The sequence below is a fragment of the Dermacentor variabilis genome, chromosome 1, assembly GCF_050947875.1.
Source record: "Dermacentor variabilis isolate Ectoservices chromosome 1, ASM5094787v1, whole genome shotgun sequence".
NCBI lineage: Eukaryota > Metazoa > Arthropoda > Arachnida > Ixodida > Ixodidae > Dermacentor > Dermacentor variabilis.
Window position 1 is genome coordinate 67,468,113 of NC_134568.1, and position 19,943 is coordinate 67,488,055.

The 19,943-nt window shown below is 43.1% G+C and overlaps 1 protein-coding gene across 8 annotated transcripts in view; it reads right to left on the reverse strand.

The window, feature by feature from the left end:
* The window catches only part of LOC142578924 (uncharacterized), a 158,397-nt gene extending 139,341 nt beyond the window's left edge, over positions 1-19,056 (reverse strand). For 6 of the 8 annotated variants that reach the window (XM_075688683.1, XM_075688667.1, XM_075688656.1 and 3 more), the window contains exons 1-7: positions 18,954-19,056; positions 18,401-18,529; positions 17,665-17,934; positions 9,100-10,448; positions 7,632-7,753; positions 4,118-4,242; positions 2,795-3,022 (exon numbers count right to left, since the gene is read on the reverse strand). In XM_075688683.1, the coding sequence (XP_075544798.1) occupies positions 2,795-3,022; positions 4,118-4,242; positions 7,632-7,753; positions 9,100-10,448; positions 17,665-17,934; positions 18,401-18,514 (2,208 nt within the window). In that variant the 5' untranslated portion in view covers positions 18,515-18,529; positions 18,954-19,056. Of the gene's footprint in view, positions 1-2,794; positions 3,023-4,117; positions 4,243-7,631; positions 7,754-9,099; positions 10,449-17,664; positions 17,935-18,400; positions 18,530-18,838 lie in introns of all 8 variants that reach the window. The other 2 variants (XM_075688674.1, XM_075688639.1) reach the window with 2 other exon arrangements.
* Positions 19,057-19,943: the final 887 nt, after the last annotated feature.

Below are 19,943 nucleotides of genomic sequence, written 5' to 3' on the forward strand. Positions count from 1 at the left end.
CAGCTCCTGGCTGTCTAGAGGGCCCGTGAATGAGCGGAGAGGCATGGCCTCTGTTCCGACATGGGACTAGCCAACGGCTGGGTAGGGACTTGCGGGCCCGTGCTTAGCTCCTTAGGACCCCAATAAAGTCGTTTGCTGCTGCTGCTGGCCCCCAATTAGCCAATTGAGGCTTAATTAAATTAAGCTTATTCGACGTTTTAGTGTCCCAAATTTGCTGCCCTTATGTCCTGATTTTACTGTAGAGAAAAGACTCCAAGTCTGTCACAGAGACAGGTATGAAAGTGTTGCTCACTTTCACTGTAACAGATGTAGCCATCTGGTCTGCCAGCACGTTCCCCTTAATGCCTCTGTGGCCGGGTACCCAGCAGATCACAACAAGCTGGTTTGACATGTATGCAGTGCACAAAAGTGAATAAAACTAGTTGAATACAGGATTTTTGTTTCTGCGGAATGACATTAAGGACCTTACTACACTCAGGGTCAGTGAATATGATGGTGCTGGGTATGTTGGTTTTCCTGATACATTTAACAGCCAACATTACTGCGTATGCCTCAGCAGAAAAGACACTTTGTTTCCAGGTGCAAAACATCAGATTCCGAGAATGATGGACCAGCCCCTGCAAAGGACACGCCAGCGTGGGACTTTGGTGCGTCAGTATAAAATTCCAGGCATGAGTACTTTAACTGGAGTTCCAGAAAGTGCATTTGGATGTGTTCCTCTAGTGCGTGCTTTGTAACATGAAAAAACGACGTATCACACTTAATAAACTGCCATTGCCACGGCGCTAAGAGCTTTGCCAGGGCCTTTAGACGAGGTTCTAAAAGTGGTACACACATTCCATCACTGAACTTCCTCACACGCAGAGAGAAAGACTACTTTGCAGTGGGTCGGTTGTGAAACAGTGTGGTGCATATCATATCATTTATAGTTGCGTAATACGGATGTTCAGGGTTTGTGTGTACCTTCAGAAAATATGTAAAGCTAGAGTATGACCTTTGCAAGTTAAGTGACCACTTTTTCGATTCTGTGTAGAGGTTTTGCACTGGACTTGTCCAGAATGTACCTGTGGCCAGGCAGACACACAAATGGTGAATTGGATCCAGCATCCTCAATGTGCACATTGCGGCAGATTGGTACACCATGGCACCATAGTCTTAACGTGTACGTATAAGGCTTTTGTATAGATTTAACAGGCACTTTCTGTCACTACCCCATGTAGTGTGCGACAGAAGTTTTAGGAGGTTCATTGTTTTCGTGCATTTCGTCCCGAGATACCTTATACGGGGTATAAACGTTAGTTTCCAATCGAAGATAATACCTAAGAATTTATGTTCACCGCTGACAGCGAGTTCACGTCCATTGATAAAAATACTGGGGATTGGTGTTGCGCCTCCTTTCTTGGAGAAAAGCGTGCAAGTACTTTCCTGCACATTCAGTTTAAACCCGCTTTCATCTGCCCATCTAGATAATTTGTTTAAGCCAAGCTAGAGCTAGCATTCGCAGATAGCAATACAGTCGACTCTCGTTAAAACGGACCCTGATAATCAGACAAGAAACGTCCATATTATCAGACGTCCGTAATATCTGAGACGCCTCACTTCCGAAACTTTTGTCACGATATCTAACAGCTTTATTGCAAATAGTAAGTGATGAATGTACAAAGTAAAAAAACAAAAAACAAAAAAGTCGCAGTTTCACCCGAAAGGCGAAGCATCGATTGCGATAGCAAATTAAGATAAGCCCGGCAGCAGCAGTAGTGAGCGAATTGACCTTTGTGCTGTCTCTCGCTTCAACGTGAACGTCGAAAGCACAGCACATACGAAGCTACCGGCACTGGGGGCACTGTGTCCGCATCGCAGGTCCCTTTGAAGATGAGGCCCAAGCAGGCACGCACTTTGTTCACATCACGGATTACTTTCAAGCTCAAGCAAGGTGACTTAGTGTGCATTCAAACTGGTGTTAGGGTCTACACATTCTTTGTTCAGTTCAAGTACAGTACTGTACAGCAATGTGGAGTGTTGCACAATATTGTATAGTGACAAATAAGGGCACTTGCATAGGTGGTGTTAAAAATATAAGAGATTAGATCAAGATTCGGTCGAAGGTTGGTCTGAAATACACTATATGCTCTTATGTAAGTCAAAACCCTACACAACAGAAAGGATTGCTTGTAATTATTTGTACATACACTGTCAAAATGCTGATGAATAAAAGCGCCCTACGGTGGGAAAAATAAATCTACCTTTGATATTAGTCGAACACCGTTATCAAAATAACACGCACTCATCAGCATCTACTGTTTGAGAAATCATTAAAACAGCCTAGATGTCAGATCGAAGAATTAAACAACTCGACAGAAGCTTCTATGGCTTCATTCCTTCTGTCATTTAAAAATGACGTTGCCGAGTCGACCAAAGAGCAAATTCTGGGTCTTTTTATTGAGGAAGTGCTAAGAGTACAAGAGGCTTGTTCGGCAATATCTCCAGTTGAAGTTTTTATTTTTTCCAGACTCCCTAATTTGCCAAGAATTGTCAAATCTGAGCTGCAGTTGAAATTCAATCATCATTTCAGATGGTGCATAGCATTGCTAGTAGAACAACTCCAATGAATTTAAACAATATGTAGAAATACTGTCGATCAAATTGATCAATTTCTATAGGCCAGGTAAGGAGAGAGTTAAGGAACCAATGACCCTTCATCTCAGAGTTTCTTATAGTACTTACAAAGTAAATATTAGGTACAGAAACCAAAAAAAAAAAGCAACAAGTCACACAATTAAGATTAAAGCCTTACTTTGGGTAGTGGGGCTCTTTCTGCTGAACAGAGACTGAGAAATTCTTGAGACAAGTTTTTCGAAATATGGTCTTCGTTATCAGACAGAATGTCCACAATGAAGCGGCCAGTGACAATATCTTGCGAGTGAAAGTAGGCTTGCAGCTTTGTGCCTTGTCGAGAGATCATGTTTCGAAATGTACGCACAGCAGCGATAGTCCACATGCCGGGGCCACATGGAGACCTTACCTACAAAACAGTGCAGTTTCTTAAATCACAACATACTCTCACACATACCAATGCGTACATCAAACAACATGATGCCCAAATAAAAACTTGTAACCAATGATTACAGAAACTAAGGCTCATTTGCTGCTGTGGGCATTAATACTGCAAAGTTTCAAGCAGTGCATTGTACTGGTCACACAAGTTCCTTTTTTCATCCCAGGTATGTATATAAGCTTTAATCATGTTGAATAGTGCAAAACCAACTGGGTCTAACAATACTATTCTAACATGCTGTTTCATGCAGCAAGGGAACAACTACATGGAGAATGTACTTCCTCCATGTGCATAGCTTTATGTATTAAACAACAAGCTGCAGTTACTCAATGGGCACATGAGGGTCATTCTTGCATGGAGTTACCATATTTGCATGATTCTACCGCACCACCACTTGTAGCTCGCAGTTATATTACCACCCAAATACCCCCAGAAATAACATGGTGCCGATTCTACCATGCACATCAAGTAATGAAACCCAAGTTCATGCGTACCATGTTGAAACAATATTATGGAACATACAAAGGCACAAGAGACATGCACACAGCAGAATCTTAGCAGCTGGTAGCTATCGGAATCCGACGACACCTCCTTTTCACTGTCTACCAACCACAGAAAGTCATCTTCAGTTTAATGCACTAGAAAGGTCCCATTTCAGGAGGCTCGCACAATCATCGTCTGGGGGAGAGAATTCCCTGCACCACTGACCCACCTTGCGATGTCTCCGAGCGTCGCTTTCTTAAGACGACCCGTTGGATGGGAGCGTGGCTAGCTACCTTACACGCAGCATTTTTTCCCCCAGTAAGAATCGGTTTCATTTTTTAGTTTGAGTAGAATTAGTTACGATTGTAATGTGCATGCCAATTTTAACCTTTTATTAAAGAACAAGCCCACATTAGAATCGTGCAAATACAGTAATTAGCAGCCATATTATATTTCCCTGAATACTTCGCCCGAGACAAGTTTGTGCCAATTAGAGTATCATGACAGGTAAGAGTACTAATGAATATCGACATAACAAGACTTTGTAGCTTTAGATATTAAATAATGTACCATACATACACCCTTAATGCTGCAGCAAAAAGCCTGTGCTGGAAGTGATGCAAACTCCTCTTCAAGGAAGGATACACAGTCAATGTCCACCCTGTCAATGTTGCCAAAGTCCACATAAAAAACCTTGGCATGATCTGGAAGAGCAAAACAGTACTGCGGCTGTCAAAAATGCATCAAAAGAAAAAAAAAGTTCCAATAAATAAAAACCACTACAGCTCGATACTCCGATGCCTTTTCTTGACTGCATCCACATGAAGCATCTGTGCCTAAATGACGGTCTATAAAGGTGCATCCACAAAATGGACAGCACTGCAGACAATAATTCTGCAGCCTATCCAGCTGCAGCAGTTTATTGTTTACATCAATGATTCAAGCATATTTGTTAAAGCATACAATGTTATGAGCCCTCTGACATAAACATAACACTTCAAAATGTGCATGTGTGGAGTATAGCAGATTCACTAGGAATAAATACACATTACAAAAACAATATCGGTTTTAGTGAGGCTTTTTAAAAACTATTAGCCATGCATTTCATCATTTGTACTTTGTAGCTGGAAAATTAGCTCTTGTAAGTGAAGTTAAAACACTGGCAATAATTTTTACTAAGCATTTATACTGGGGTGCTCATATGCGATGTGTGTGTGCCAATCTAACATGAGCTTGTGGTGTGCTTTCTAGGCTCTGTGAAGCACTGCCGACCAAGATTATATTACTGAGGAGGTTTCTCCTTTGTCCAATAGTACCCAAATGGGTACATTGTTTTGAATCAAAACTATTAATCCGAAAGTCAGACGAATGTGGAATGGTATGGCTTTGGTTTAGGCAGATAAATGCCGGCAGCTTTTCTGTAAATTCTACCAATTTGGTGTAAATTATCACCCCAAACAACATAAAGCACCCATGAAGTGCCATTCAAGTTCAGTGAGTTGACATGAAAATTCAGGATGCAGCACCAATGTGCCAACCTACCTGTGATGTTACATCTTCATCTCTATGTTTAACACTTTGAGGGTCAGCAAACAAGTCCCAAGTGATCATGAATGCACACGTACGATGGCGACCGAATGTTTGAAAAAAAATTCCCTTTTTCAGAATGAAGTGTCGACTAGCATTGCTCCAAAGGTGCAGCAATCTTCTTAGACTTCTAAAAAAATTCTTATTGTGCTACCATTCCATGGCTGCCACCATGGTAGTATAGGAGTACTTGCAGTTTACCTAGTTTACTGCTGCATGCTTGCACACTTTATATTTGGCATTTTAATGCATATTTCCATTCATTTCAAGCTATGGGCGTTGGTGAAAACGGATTGCCGTCTCTTTTATCAGTTGACGAATTACTACGAGATGCTTACCTGCATGACTGTGCTGCAGGTGTGCGATTACTTTCTCTAAAGGTGGGCACTTGCAAACGAGCGACACTATCTCCTTTTGCAAAATGTGCAAAAACTTGTACAACCTTGTCTAGCGATCGAATAATTAACTACTGAAAATTTCTCATTTCATTGCACTGACTGGTGCACATCCCCGAGACTGGATTCTTTACCCTACAATTTATTTTCCATTTTTATGGCCTTTTGTCAGTGGCTTAAATGTGGCTCAGAGGTTGCCACACAGTTGTTTTTGCTGGGATAGCACCGCCGACGCAACACATGACAAAAATGGAAAATGAAGTTAAATGATACAAAATGTGGGCCCTATTTGTGTCAAACCTATTTAAAACATAAAATTAAGTTATGTAAATTTTATTACAGTTGCAAAAAAATTATTTCACTAGTTCATCCATGTATTCAACAATAAAGTATTGTTATACCTTTGTTTTTTTTTTATTATAAGCATGGTCCCATGCCAGTATCAGCAAACGAAAACTACAATTGGGTCTATGCGAAAAACGCATGTGCGATACCTCCTAGGGGTCAGCAAAGGGTCTCCAATTGATTTGGATCACCCCTCAGTGGCCTGTCATGCCAGTACATGACATGTGATCCATAAAGAATGGCCTCACTATTAAAGTACATAAAAGTCCCACGAATCTCATGCCACAAAATTTTTTTGAATCCTTCAACTATAAGTGGAGTTCTCACATCTATACCTGGCTTTCTCTCTCTTTGCATCTTTGCTAGCATGCTGGAAGCTACACAGCAGAGAAGTCAAGAGGGCAAAGACCCAGCCAAAAGTTCAGCGTTGCGGCGGTGAAAGGGCGTGTTGGAGTACTTCGTCGCGGCCGCAGTGTTTACATACTCATGGCCGCGGTGTTTGCATACTCATGTTTGAGTATGCAGTATGCCGCTGAAGTCTCAGAGGTTATAAGCAGCAGACGCAGCTACGCGCAGTGCGGAGATGAAATAATTTTTCTGTCTTTTTGAGATTGTGGACACCTAATTTTTTCATTTATTTAACTCAAAATTAGCAATTATCTATTACTGAGAATGTTCTCGCAATCACAAAATCAGCCAATAGTGTTGGTCAGTCAAGTGCTTTCGATGACGATATTGTGGATACTAGAGCAAGCGACTGTTCACTGCTTTTGACACAAGATTGTTAATTCCCTGCTGCATGAAGGGCAATAATATTTTGCTCATGTTCACAGGAGCCACGTTAACAGATTGGCAACAGTTTTTTACTATGTTTAAAAAGTGTTTCAGGGCCCCTTTAATATGCAACCATGTGAATGGTGTGACCACAGAGGATCAATGCACTGGCTTGTAGTCTGCGGGCCAGCCAAGCTAAGCTGATGGCCTAATGGCACATGTGCTCATGATGCTTTTGCTGACTATGTGACATTTTAAAGTGAACAGCTTTCTTTGACACTTTCACTCGTTTTCGTTGTTGGCAGCAGCGGTTGGTGGCGGTTTATGGTCTGCGATCGAACTTGCGACAGAAAGGTGACAAGAGATAGGGCACGTGCTCTCACACAATTAAGTTGCGGGAAGAACGGGGGGGGGGGGACTGTCACACATGAGCTTGATTGTTCATTCATGCGCCCACCCACTTGCTTGTTCGTTCGGCCTATTCGTTTACACTGACAATCATCATCGATGGTTTCTGCACAGTATTTTTTTACTACAATACACACCTTAAGCTGTGAGCAAACAAACATATGCTTTGCTGTAACTGATACTGTCACCGATCTTGTATTTTCAGTTTAGTTATAGCAGTAGAATGTTCAATGAAATAAAGAATGAGCAACCCAATTTCAGAATTTCTTCTCTGTCTGCAATAATTCATTTATACATGCATGTTATACCGTGGTTCAGCCATATTCACGTCAACCTGCATCTCACGACGATTACTCAAATTCTACCTCTGCCTAACTTAATATGCTTTGAATACAAAACTGTGCTGAGGGTGTGGATTTGCTTAACCTGGCACACAAGCACCCTTTGGCACACAAATGCCTGAATTGTGGAATGACAAAAAAAAAAAAAAAGCAAATTATATCGCAAACATAAGGCAAAGTTATTCATGAACAAGCACACTGTACAACAATAAGATAACAATGAAGGCTGAAATAAGTACTCACCTGGCGTAACTTGCAGGATCCTAGCGCGATACCAGTGACCATCTTCTGCATAGTATGCTGCACAGTACATGCCTGCTTTGAGAGTAAACTCTCGCCGTCGAGCGCTGCTGCTGTAGTGCTCCCTATGGGTATAACACACAATACAATTTTATCAAAACCTGTGTCAGCCAGTGTCCTGTTCACTCATTATTTCATAAAATTTTACGAAATTTATCTATTTTCACAATTAGAATCTGCAACCAATCCTACAGCGTGAAGCCACAAAGTTCATTCAAGAACAAAATAAGGCAGCTAGCCAAATTACTTTTCAGGCACAGTGCATCAACTCTATGTCTATGTAAGAGTGCAGCTGCGTTTAAGTAACTGGTAGGCTTTACTGCCCTCCTTACTTCCCTCCACCTTGCGGGCTTCCGCAGAACTATTACGTCAAATATCATGAAGTGATTGAAAATCCAGACATGAGGTCAAAATTTTAAAAAATTGAGAGAAAGGAATTGCCAAATGTCCATACATATGCTGCAGATCTTTAGAACATTGATGTAACTTTTTTTACAAGTAAAAAATGAAATGCCAGGTAGCTTGCAATACCATAAGATGATGCTGCAACAGCTGGCCTTATACAACAGCTTCTGTGGCCTCTAGAAGCGACACTCACCTCTCATTAGAAAACACGAGGAATGTGGGAGATGGAAATTCAAGACGATGAACCGAGAACAAGGTGAAAGCAGGAACCAATGTTTCGACAAGGAGACTTGTCTTTTTCAAGGCCTTGAAAGAGAAGGCCACTTGTTGAAACATTGGTTCCTGCTTTCACCTTGTTCTCGTTTTGCTCACTCACCTTCCATGGCATACAGAAGCAACTGCTGCAAAAATTAAGCCTAAAGAGTGGTAGTACTAAATATGATGATGAGTTAATCATTTCTGCCACTATTCTTCAACTTTTGAACATTGCATACCAGGTACCCTGGGCTTGTATGCAACTGCTGGCTGTCCCAAGTCAACCTTCTTCATGTTTGAGCCACCCTCTTCCTCTAGCATTTGAGAAACCCAAAAGGTTCGTACTGTGACATCACGTCACATGTCACTCCTGTGCAAGCCACACCTACAATCCCTTGAAAACACCTGTTCAGCACTCCTTACCAACAGGCTTATCACCTGCGCAATTATGTAAGTCTCTTTCTAATGAAGATGCCCCCAAAATGCTCCATCTTGCATTCAAATGTAACGTCATGAGCTTTAAGGTGGCACGATCATGATTAATCCTGGCAACTTGTTGTTCTTTAGTATGTGCTAAGCTCTTAACTCCACCACGACCCTAAACAAAGCTTCATTCACAAGGCATCAGCCTTAAAGCCTCAAGATCACGTATGGCACACTTTGGTTGTGGAGTCACTATAGGCACAGGCATCTGTTTCTCAACAGGACAACAGTAAACATAGCAGAGAAGTGCAACAACTAATGAACTTACTGCAACCTCTTTAGAAGGGTTTCCAATATGTTTGCAGAAGTAGTCAGCTGAATCCAAAACTCGGAAGGTGTCTTGTAGAATGAAAGAACAATGTCTTGTGTGGTCCCAACAACACCTGCATCAGGTGAAGGAATTCCAGGAGGCTTCGGTTTACTGGGCAGTTGTGCAGCAGCACTTGTGCACGGCCTTGAAGCACTCTCTGGTGGTTTCTGTTGCGTGAAGTTGCGCATTGCAGCTGCATTATCACTGACCACCCAATTTGGGCTACCTTGGCTTTGTGCAGGAAGCACAGGGGTCGGGGGAATGTTTCGCACTGACACACATGGTCCAAGCTTGGACCATTTGTTCTGGTCACCTTCTTCCTCATAGGAGTATGCATCACCTTGATCAAAGCTTACAGGACGAACACTTTCCCCACAAACAGCACCAGCAGCTTCAGCAGAAGGCTGGTGTACAGGTGGTGCAACTGTAGGTGCCTGTGTAGATGCCAGTGGTGTTGTAAATGTCACAGGGATAGTAGGGTCAGGTGCAACATGACCAGGTGTAGCTGGGCCGGGTACAGCAGGGCCGGGTGTAGCAGGGCTGGGTATAACAGAGCCAGACATAGCAGCACCTGGCACAAGCACAGTATGGGCAGGCATAGCAGCAGTGTATGTGTTGCTGTATAGAGTTGTGCCAAAATAAGGTGCCAAGCTAGGTGGAGGCATAGCAGAACTATGTGCAACAGCAGTAGGTGCAACAGCAGCAGGTGCAACAGCAGTACACACAGTAGCATAAGCTTCGCTGCAAAGAGTTGTGGTACAGTTTGGTGTCAAGCCTATCGGAAGTACAACAGGTGCAGATACAGCAGGAGCAGATACAGCTGGAGCAGGTACAGCTGGAGCAGGTACAACTGGAGCAGGTACAGCCGGAGCAAGTACAACTGGAGCAGGTACAGCCGGAGCATGCACAGTACCAACAGGAACAGTAGCAACAGGAACAGTAGCAACAGGAACAGTAGCAACAGGAACAGTAGCAGTAGGCACAGTAGCAGTAGGCACAGTAGCAGTAGGCACATTAGCAGTAGGCACAGTAGCAGTAGGCACAGTAGCAGCAGGCATAGAAGTAACATACATTTCACTGCCCGGAGTTGCACTACAGTTTGCTGCCATGGCAGGGGGCCTTCCGGAGCTGTCACAAGTTGGTGCTATTAGTGATGACCCGCTTGCGAGTCTTGCATATGCTGCAGTGAGTGATGAAATTGCAGCAGCAGTTTCCTGTGGAAGTGCAAAACTTGCAGCCGATGTTTGACGTCCCAGCACCTCATCACAGATGGACAGATGTGGCAATGCAGAGGAAGCATGCTGTGACTGCAAAAGTTGGGTTAAAGTTATTATAGGTCTTTGCACAGACTAGAGGTATGCAGAGGCTCAAGTTAACCTAAATGTTCATCGCTGGCATGGTCTGCAGGCCAGGAAGAGACCACCCAACTGTCTTGGGCTAAAATACCCTTCTAACGGTTGGGCCTCACTTGTTTGACAATTATGTGAATGTGGAACTTCCTTGAATTTATCAGCAAAGATATGTGGGAGTAAAATCTAGGCTAGCAGGCATGTAATGCATGAGCAAGAAAATGAAACTGTGTACATTTTGTGCAGAAGGGAGACAATACAGCCAAAAGACAAAAGGAATGATAGATGATGACTGGTTTGTGTATTACCTTGCTATCATGAACTGAGCAACAGTGACTGGTTAGTGAGTGGCCAGCAGGAAGAGCTTACTGAATACTCATCCTCCCAGAACAACTTGCAAGAGATTAAAAAAAAAAGCCATAAGACAAACCTTTTCCAAGCAAATATTAGCCACTCAAATGACAACCACAACACACACACACGTGTGCAAGCCCAGCCTTGGCCATGTGTGGCACTGGCTAATACTCCCAAGGCTAGTCTCGTACACAAATGCCCAAGAAAGTGGCCAGATGGATAGCGTCGTTGTAGCTTAATTTGTAAAGCACCGCACAAGTAATGCAGAGGATGTGGGTTCGGTTACCACTTGTGGCAAATTATCTTTCTTTTCTCTTTAATTTACTTCTACATTTTAATTAAACATAATAAATTTCCCTTATTCTTTCTCTGACTTAATTGTCACATTGTACGACTGTGACTAACAAAAAAAATCAGTTCCACTTATTCTTTTCACGCATTATATACATGAGCATGTACGATGGCAATACAAGGGAAGTTGAATAGTTTGACAATAAAAAGACCAAACGCTATTATTATGCACAGTCAAGTACAGACTTGAATATGAACAAAAAAGAAGCGCTGTGTTTGCGTGCTTTGCCTGTGTTTGTCTGGTTTTGTGCTACTAGTATTATATCATGAAATGAGCACGTCAAGACCACCACATCAATAAAATGAACAAGAAAATCTATGCAAGTATACAAAGTCAAGGATGTTTTTGTACTCTGGCCATTTTTGCACAAATGTAATGCAAGTTAACGACCGAATCATGTGTCAGAACTGCTATTCCATAAATTTTAATTGCAAATATTTATTCTGAAATGATGCTTTGACACATTTTGCTAACATTATGCCACAATAGAATCACTCATATGTTTCAAGTTGTTGCTACAGTAGTGATTGTAGACTATGACTGGTTTAAAAAGTACAAATTTACATTATTAAAGCATGCTTGGCAACGTCATCTAGAATTCCTGCAGCATAATGTACAACTGAATGCACTGCAATTGACGAAACTGCCTGCTTTATTTCTACGCACTCAGACAATTTCTAGTCTTCTCAATATAACTATACCCACTTTTTATGCCAGAATAGCTCATGTAATTAAATGTATAGACTTGAAGAAACACACGAAATGAATACATTAAGCAAAGCTGTATAAATAAATTAGACTTCTGAAATAGCAAAATGGCGCCTATTACATACAGTGAGAGAGTACTGGCAAGTTAAAGAAAAAAGGATGCAAGAATGAAATATGGGTGGCAACATCACTTTAAGTTCCCTGCACAAGCTTACTGTGGCACAAACTTTCATATTGTCTGCTTGAGCTTAGTTAACCGTTTATCGGTAAAAAAAGTACTACACTGCCCTAATTCTAATAAACCAAGCACCAAATTTTACGTATTACAGTGAGCCTGTTCGCCTCCAGTTGGTTGAGATTAGTCACGACGATGCCCTCACAGGAAAAAAAAAAAAAAAAAGAAACTTCAGTGATTGAAGCGAAAAGTGCATATGTTATTTGGTATTATACGTACAACATACAGCACAGCATTCCTTTCAACAAAGAACAAGCACAAAACAAGCATCGTAACCACTTAATTGATAAGGCACTCCTGCAAACCATGTGAAGCACATAGTGCTAACCATAAGCTGCCGCGGTGACGGCAGCTTGTGATGCTGGGAGTGACCCAACTAACCTTCCATATAGAAAATAATCAGCCTAGCAACCGAGTTCATTGTTGTTGCAGCACTGCTATGGGTAGGCAACTCATTCTTAGGACTCCCAAGGAGCAGCGTGAATAAGAGGAGTGGCAAAGAGGAAGGAAACGGCAATACGACCAACGGCAGCGTGCTGCCACTGGTCGTATTGCTGTGGAATTCAAGCACAGGGGAAGTCTATATGTCCACATTCTTCTGTGGCTGAATAATGCACCAGAGGAGGAATTGAGTGATAAAGCATTCTGTATCCCAACTCAGCAGTTGCAGTGATGGTTTTCAAAAACTTCGCTGGACATCCACTTTCTCAGGGCCGGGATGGCGAGCCAAACATCTTGCATATATTTTTCTGTTTAATCTGACTTTACGTAGATCTTTAGTCCTCTTAAATACGGTGTGTACGATCAAGGAGCACGTGAAGTCAGGGAGGCTTCCTTTCAACCACTGTGTGAGGACATATAAAAGAACTGGTTAGCAACACTGCATGTTGCCGGATGCAACATGACAAAGAATGCTTTGGTTAAAGAAAATTGATGATGTGCACCATACTAAGTGCTTTTACCTAGCACTGCAAGCTACAAAGCTGGCTAGGCATGCATGTGAGCGGCTGTCAGACTGTTTAAGGCTGATGTTTAAGACTGTGATGAGTAATGCCTCATGATGGTCTTTTTAAAAGATGGTGTACTTCTGAAGAATGTGTGTGCGATATTCAGATGTTTCTAGAACACACAGCAACTTTGGATTATGTTTATGTAGGAGTTTATTAGTGTCATCGAGATTGTAAAGAGCCTTGAAATTCCTATGTAATATTTGTGTATCCATAGTAAAACAGTTTTGTGCTGTGTGTTTAGGGGAAGATCACGTTAGCCAACAGAGCCCCTTCCAAGCCGCGTGATGCAGGGTTTGTCTTTTTGGCACCCTTCAGGGAGCTCCGCCGATCCTTCAGCGTCTGAGATGCCGATGTACTTAGACAATTTTTGCCTCCACTGAGGTGTTGGTTGCCCACTCTCAGTGCAGGCTCGCGGGTGTTTTGAGCTTCTCTGGCCAAGCAAAAACCCTAGACATTCTAGAGCACGCAGGCACGGAGGACTGCTGGCTTATCTTGCTGGGTGGCGAAAGAGCACTTGCTGCTTCTGTTGAGGAGGCAGGTGGTTCTACTGGTGGTCCACTGTGTGGTCTGAACGGCTGCCAAGAACCAGTGCAGCACTGCCCCCTGCCGTGCCACTTCAGAGAATTAAGGTCCCTGTACAAATGAGAAGTGCTTGCACGCTTCTTTGAAGTAAATGTTTTCTCTGACTTTGAGGGTGATGATTTTTTTTTTTCTTCTTCCAAGGACAGGAGTGAAAATATGCAGTTTGCACAGTGGGGTGGGTCATTGCAGTTGTCCACGAGGTGGTCATGCGATGCGCACTTTGTACAGGTGGCATGGCCTCTGCAGCTTGGAGAGCCATGACCGAATATTTGGCACTTAAAGCAGCATCATAGATTTGGAATGTATGGTCTGACATCAATTTTGATGTAGCCTGTTTCGATGCGTTTGGAGAGTATGCTTGTACAAACCGTGAGAATGAGGCGTTTTGTTGGAATTGATAGCCGGCGAGCTTGCATTCCACAACCAATCCAATTCTTTCTTACACCAATGTGCTGCACAGTGCCCGCCACATTTCATAACTCATCCTCCCACACTGTGTGGTTTACAAATGGGTCAGCACTTGCAACTTCTTTCAGCAAACAAAGAAACATAAATCTTTGTTAATGCAAAATCGCTTATGTGGCTTGCGCTGCGCAGACAAACATAGGTGTGGTTGAAGTGGACAGCATGGTTGAGAACATCTCACTGGAGGCAACCATCTTAAAAAGAGCTAGGTGCCTCGATGCAAGCACGAGAGAGGGCACGTGCCTTGATTATCTTCGCTAGCGAAAGTCGGCACCAATGCTCCACTTAGGCAGCTTGGAAGTGGACAGCGTTTCTCGCTCTGCTAACCCGCTTGTGGCTAAGCGGGTTAGCCACAAGCAAGTTAGCCGCAAGCGGCGGAGGGCGCATGCGAATTCGCACTTCCACACAGCTGCAGAGTGGAGCGTAATAACACCAAACTAAAGCACTTTACAGAGTTGGGGTGTCACCCAATGAAATGAGATATGTCAGTTTGCCATGTTGGACTTTGTCACAAATTTCTAGGAGAATGACACTACTGTCCACTTTCGTAACTTTGTATCCAGGGCCTATAGTGTCGGTGACGCACCTTGCAACAACAATAGGTGGTAGTGTTCATACAGTCTTTTCGAGAGTTTCAGTATGGGTCACATGGAAAGATTTTTGTTTCTGGAAATCATGCGCCAACACAGAACTAGTAGAACACTGTTTGAAGAAAAAAAATCTGGTTATGCAGACACCATACAAACTACAAAAAAGTGTAATAGTTAAGTTGAAATCATGTACAAATTAGGACTTACAGAAATTAACATCAGCAATATCTGAACTCCTGAACGAATATCCCATATATTTAAGTTTTTGCAGAAGAGAATCTCCCCAATACAACTTAAAAAGGAAGTTAACGCAATATTACTTTCTGAGGGCAAGGTTTGTGCCATGGGTTGAATTACAGAGTTCATTTTGGTGTAAGATGTGTGTTTAGTGTCAAAGATATCCGTACATGTGTAACAGTCTGTTTGTCCTCCTTTTATTCTTCTCAAGAGCAGAAAAGAATAGTATCTGTATTGATGTATGTACCTCATTATGATTCATGTGTAACAATATGAAAAGGATCGCACTGCTGTGGCTGTTGTCAAAGTGACAGCCTAGTCAGGCACTTTCTGGGCCTTTTGCTATGCCTCTCAAGACAATTTGTATAAATTATCTTGAATAAAGAATGAATGTTTTTGACAAAAAATGTGAAAGATTCATAAGTGTACTTCCTTTACAAAAGAAGGCGGTCAGGCAGCTTGCAGAATGCGCTTGAAGCCATAAAATGAATATAATTTCGACAGCTCTGCCAGCCACCCACCATGAAGCCCAACAAGAGAACACAACATGATTTTGTATATATAAAGCCTGCGAGAGCCAGCAGTACACAGTCACTGTAACCTAACATGGTATAACCTAGCTTGCCTATTCCACACAAAGTTAACCCTCATTGCCAGGATGATCAGATGCAATAAAAAGTGAGTATAATAGAGAAAAGGTAGAAAGTGATAGAGAAAGATTGAAGAACAGCATAGGAAAAGGCAACTACTCATTTCCCCCGGATAGGTCAGTCTGGGGGGTGCTCCCTACGTGAAGCTGAGGCCAAAGGTGTGTGTTGTCTCCGTTGAGTGGCCTTAAAGATCCAAACACTCAGCATCAGCTCAACCCCCAGGATCCCCATTTCCCCAGACATGGCTAAGCCACACATGATTTAACATGGGCAGGTCCGACCCCCATGTGTTCGTGCCTGTGGTGTTTCAACACACCAAACACCTGCTGACGCAGACATCCCTGCAGGACACAAACAGACTTGCCCATAATGAATAACATGTAATTAAGTATTTGTATTCAAATACATTCTTTGGTAGTTTTGTAATTGAACAAATTACTTTAGTCACTTGGTAACACTCACTGCAGCTGAATTACTTTCTTCTTAATTACATGTAGCCAGTAACTTTAATGACAAGACAAGCTGTAACGGGTGTTGCTGCTCTCAGCATTTGAATATTTTAGGAATTACAGTAGGATGTCTACATTTGTGCCATGCTGCTGCCACCTGGATGCACATCTTCGGACAGCCAAACCTGGGTGTTCTGTATTTGTTCTCATCTTAATGGCAGGTCGTGTGGTCTTTATTGCTGTCAGTCCTGCATTCTGCATCTTGCAACGGTTTCACATACAATGTCAAAGAATAATGACTCTTGTAACAAACAGTATAGTTACACTTTTCTATGCAGCACGAGTGCCACCATGTTGTGCAAGTTTAGCCTTGGCTTTTTTATAGACACTGAATAGTTCTTGACCTTTGTTTCCCTTTCCGATATCTGTAAGTTACATCACCCTTCCCCCCAGCATTCACTTCTAGCAAATTTTCAGTGTTGCTGTTGATGTCATTAAAAGAAAATGAGGGCAAATACATACGTAAATTTTGAAAAGCGATTGTCAGTGGAAATAACCAATGAAGGGCTGCAGAGGACACACTGAAAGAGCCAGGCGGCTCTTTTTATTTAGTGTGTGCAATGTTAATGAATGCTTGGAGCAAAGTGAAGTAAGAGTAGTCCATTACTTTTTAGTAAATGCTGAGTTACTTTTGCGTGGCATAATTACCCTCTGTAATAAATTAAACATTTTTATTGAAGTAATTCAAATCAAAGACTTTTTTTTTGTAGCATCTATAAATCTAGCCACAATGAGGACTCCACAAGAGCACACATTTTTGTCTTTCTTGTACACGACAATAGCTGCCATGAGGCAGATTAAACAGCTTTATCTTCCAGGCAGTATGGTGGAAAGACATGACATCACACAACTGATAAAGTACCACACTTCCTTAAGTATAACTCATATAATACCATGGAAAACAAACGTAAACAGTGGATCACAGCTTGCCTGAAGCATAACTGAAGGTACAGTGTGCGCCATCAGCCAGTCATCCATGTCCACATGTATGTATATATTCTTTTCACACAGAGTGTGGGGCTGCTCATCCTACTGCGATAACGCCACGCATACTATTTTTTGTGAACTTAAACTGCGTTAGGGACGAGACACCAAGGTAGAAGAAGACAGGACGAACGCAAGTTTAGCCTTGGCTTTTTTCGTAGTCTTCTACCTTGGTGTGTCGTCCCTAGCGCAGTTTAAGTTCACAAAAAGTATGTCTTACCAACTAGCCTCCCAACACACACTCCTATACTGACTAGACTCTGATGCTTGTTGGCTCAATTGACTTACTTCAGTAAGGCACTTATTACAGTAGGTTGAGCAGCCTGGCACTCTGCGTGAAAACCATATGCACATACATGCGGGCAAGGATAACTGGCCAATGGCGTGCGCTGTACCTTTAGTTATGCTTCAAGCATGTGCTGCACTGTTCGTGTTTCAATAGCCCGTGATAGTAATTAAGCTGTAAAAGAAAACGGATATGTTCTGGAACATACTTACACTAGATGACAGGCAGTTCAACCTATCCTTTGCTTCAAGTACAGCAAGCTGGGAGTTGCTTTGATCACTGCTTGCATGGAATGAATATGTTATAGCCATATGAGGAACTCTCTGTTGTTCAGCATCAACATAAGTATCCTCAGTGAGAAGGACATGAATCTTGAAGAGCTTCATATACATGTGCTCCATTGTGCTACTGGCATCCATAAAATAACAAAGAAACTGGTTCATGTTTGTCAGGCTGCTCACGTGAGCCACCATCAGATCCATCTGCAAAACAAATGACCCCATAGCTTAAAACGACAGAAAGCTGAGCTAGTTGGTAATGATTCATTATGCAAAAAAGAGGTGAGGCGTGCAGACAGGACACGAGAGTAAAGAAGTGGACAACACGAACGCCGGTGTTCGTGTTGTCCACTTTTCTACTTTCGTGTCCTGTCTGCACGCCTCACCTCTTTTTTGCATAATTAACCCATAGCTTAAGTGTCAACAGTGTAGAAATATGTCAACACACCTACAGCGTGATACTGACACACAACTTTGCCGGTATACGGTATACCAGCAACACTGCAACTGAAGATGTCACTAACAATCGTTTACACCGATTATTTCAGTTGTCCTCATAAAAATGGGCTATGATGTGGGCCGATTTCCCCAAGTAAGCTCAATGAAAGACATCACACGTTGCATAAACACATATTGCAGTGCGACACAGTATGGATAAAAATGCACTTACCCTTTTTAGCATGTGATCTAGCACGGTCACGATCAAGTCTTTTTCATGGTGAAGCTTCTTCAGGCGCCTCTGTAGCTCGTCCTGACCGATGGCATACGCCCGCGTACCTGACATTCTCGGCAACAAGCTCTGAAAGGGAATAGTTGAAGTGTGATGACACCTTAATAAATGATATCACGGTTTTGTCAAAAACAGCATGGCTACTGCCACGCTCATCGTGACAGGTGCGTGGCTATAACATTTGCAAGCAGACGTTGCTGCATCCTCAAACTCGCAGATAAATTCCACCACCGAATTAAGCTGTACTGAGTTTAATCAACATTCCCCAGGCTGAACGCGTCAGTGCGCGGTAGAGATAGGCTGGCGGCGCCGTACAAAACTGCACTAGAAACAAACTGCATCACACTTCGCCACCAGGCTGAACGAGCGATAACGTACCAGCTACCCGCGCGCTTATTTGGAGCACTTAACGCGAAACAGCGACAATGATTAAGTAATAGAAGGCCAACAGTATTCCACGGTGACTGAGACTTAAAAGAACAATTTTACGCACCAGCCAAACGCGGCAACTTGCACGGCGTCAACACGTGAAACGCTGCACTAGAGAAACCGCATGAGTCTCCCCGCACGCCGGCTGAGGCCGGTGAACAATAGAACGCAGCATCCACGTGACCCTGCGTTTCCGGATGTTGGTTCCCTAAGTTGGTTTCCAACTGTCCCTGTAGCATGCGTCTATTTGTCGTACAAAAATCCCTCACGTGACCTCATCCTAGGTGCCTAGGGACAGCATCGTTTAGGGATTTTTGAGAAGGCGCGATGCTGGCGCCGAGCGACGTCGTGGCGTGTTCGTCCTCGGCGTGATCCTTGTGTGGACCGCGCGTTGTTCAAATTGCTCATGTGATTGTACGTGCGTTGCTTGTGTGTTCGTTGTAGCTTCTGTGTTACTTGGCGGAAAGCCGTGAGTAGTGGCGGTGCGGCAGTGCGGCTTTGGCCTCGGTGAGCTCTGGCAGTACAGAATCTGCGCTGTGCGACCCGTGCTTTCTTGAGAACCCGGCGGTGGTGACATATGAAATATCGAAGTGGACTAGCGCCTCGGCAGCGAAGTTCTGCGAACCGCGATGTGGCGTCGCCGTGTCCGACTTTGCTTAACGGACATCGAGGGATGTGCTGCTCGCTGCAAGTCATGTAAATGCAACTGTGTCGACGCCCACTGAATGTGTGTTGGGTGTGCTGTGCTTGAAACGAGTGGTGCAGCCGTGCAGCGGGGGTGGCGGAGGAGCAGAGTGGCTTAGGGGCTCCGTTTGCGCGTTCACAGACATGTGCTCCCGTCTTGGTCTCATTAGCGGCTGTCGCGGGATTGTGGTGTGCGCCTTGCCTAGTATGAAGTTTACGACGCTAACACACAGCATGTTCACGATTTTCCGCGCTATATGTCATTTGCATGACGACCGAGTTGAAAACGAGACGTGTGTCCGTGTTCTTTGCGTTTGTGTGTTGTAAATTACTTTCTATTGTGGAAGTTCTGGGAGTCTTATTACGCAAG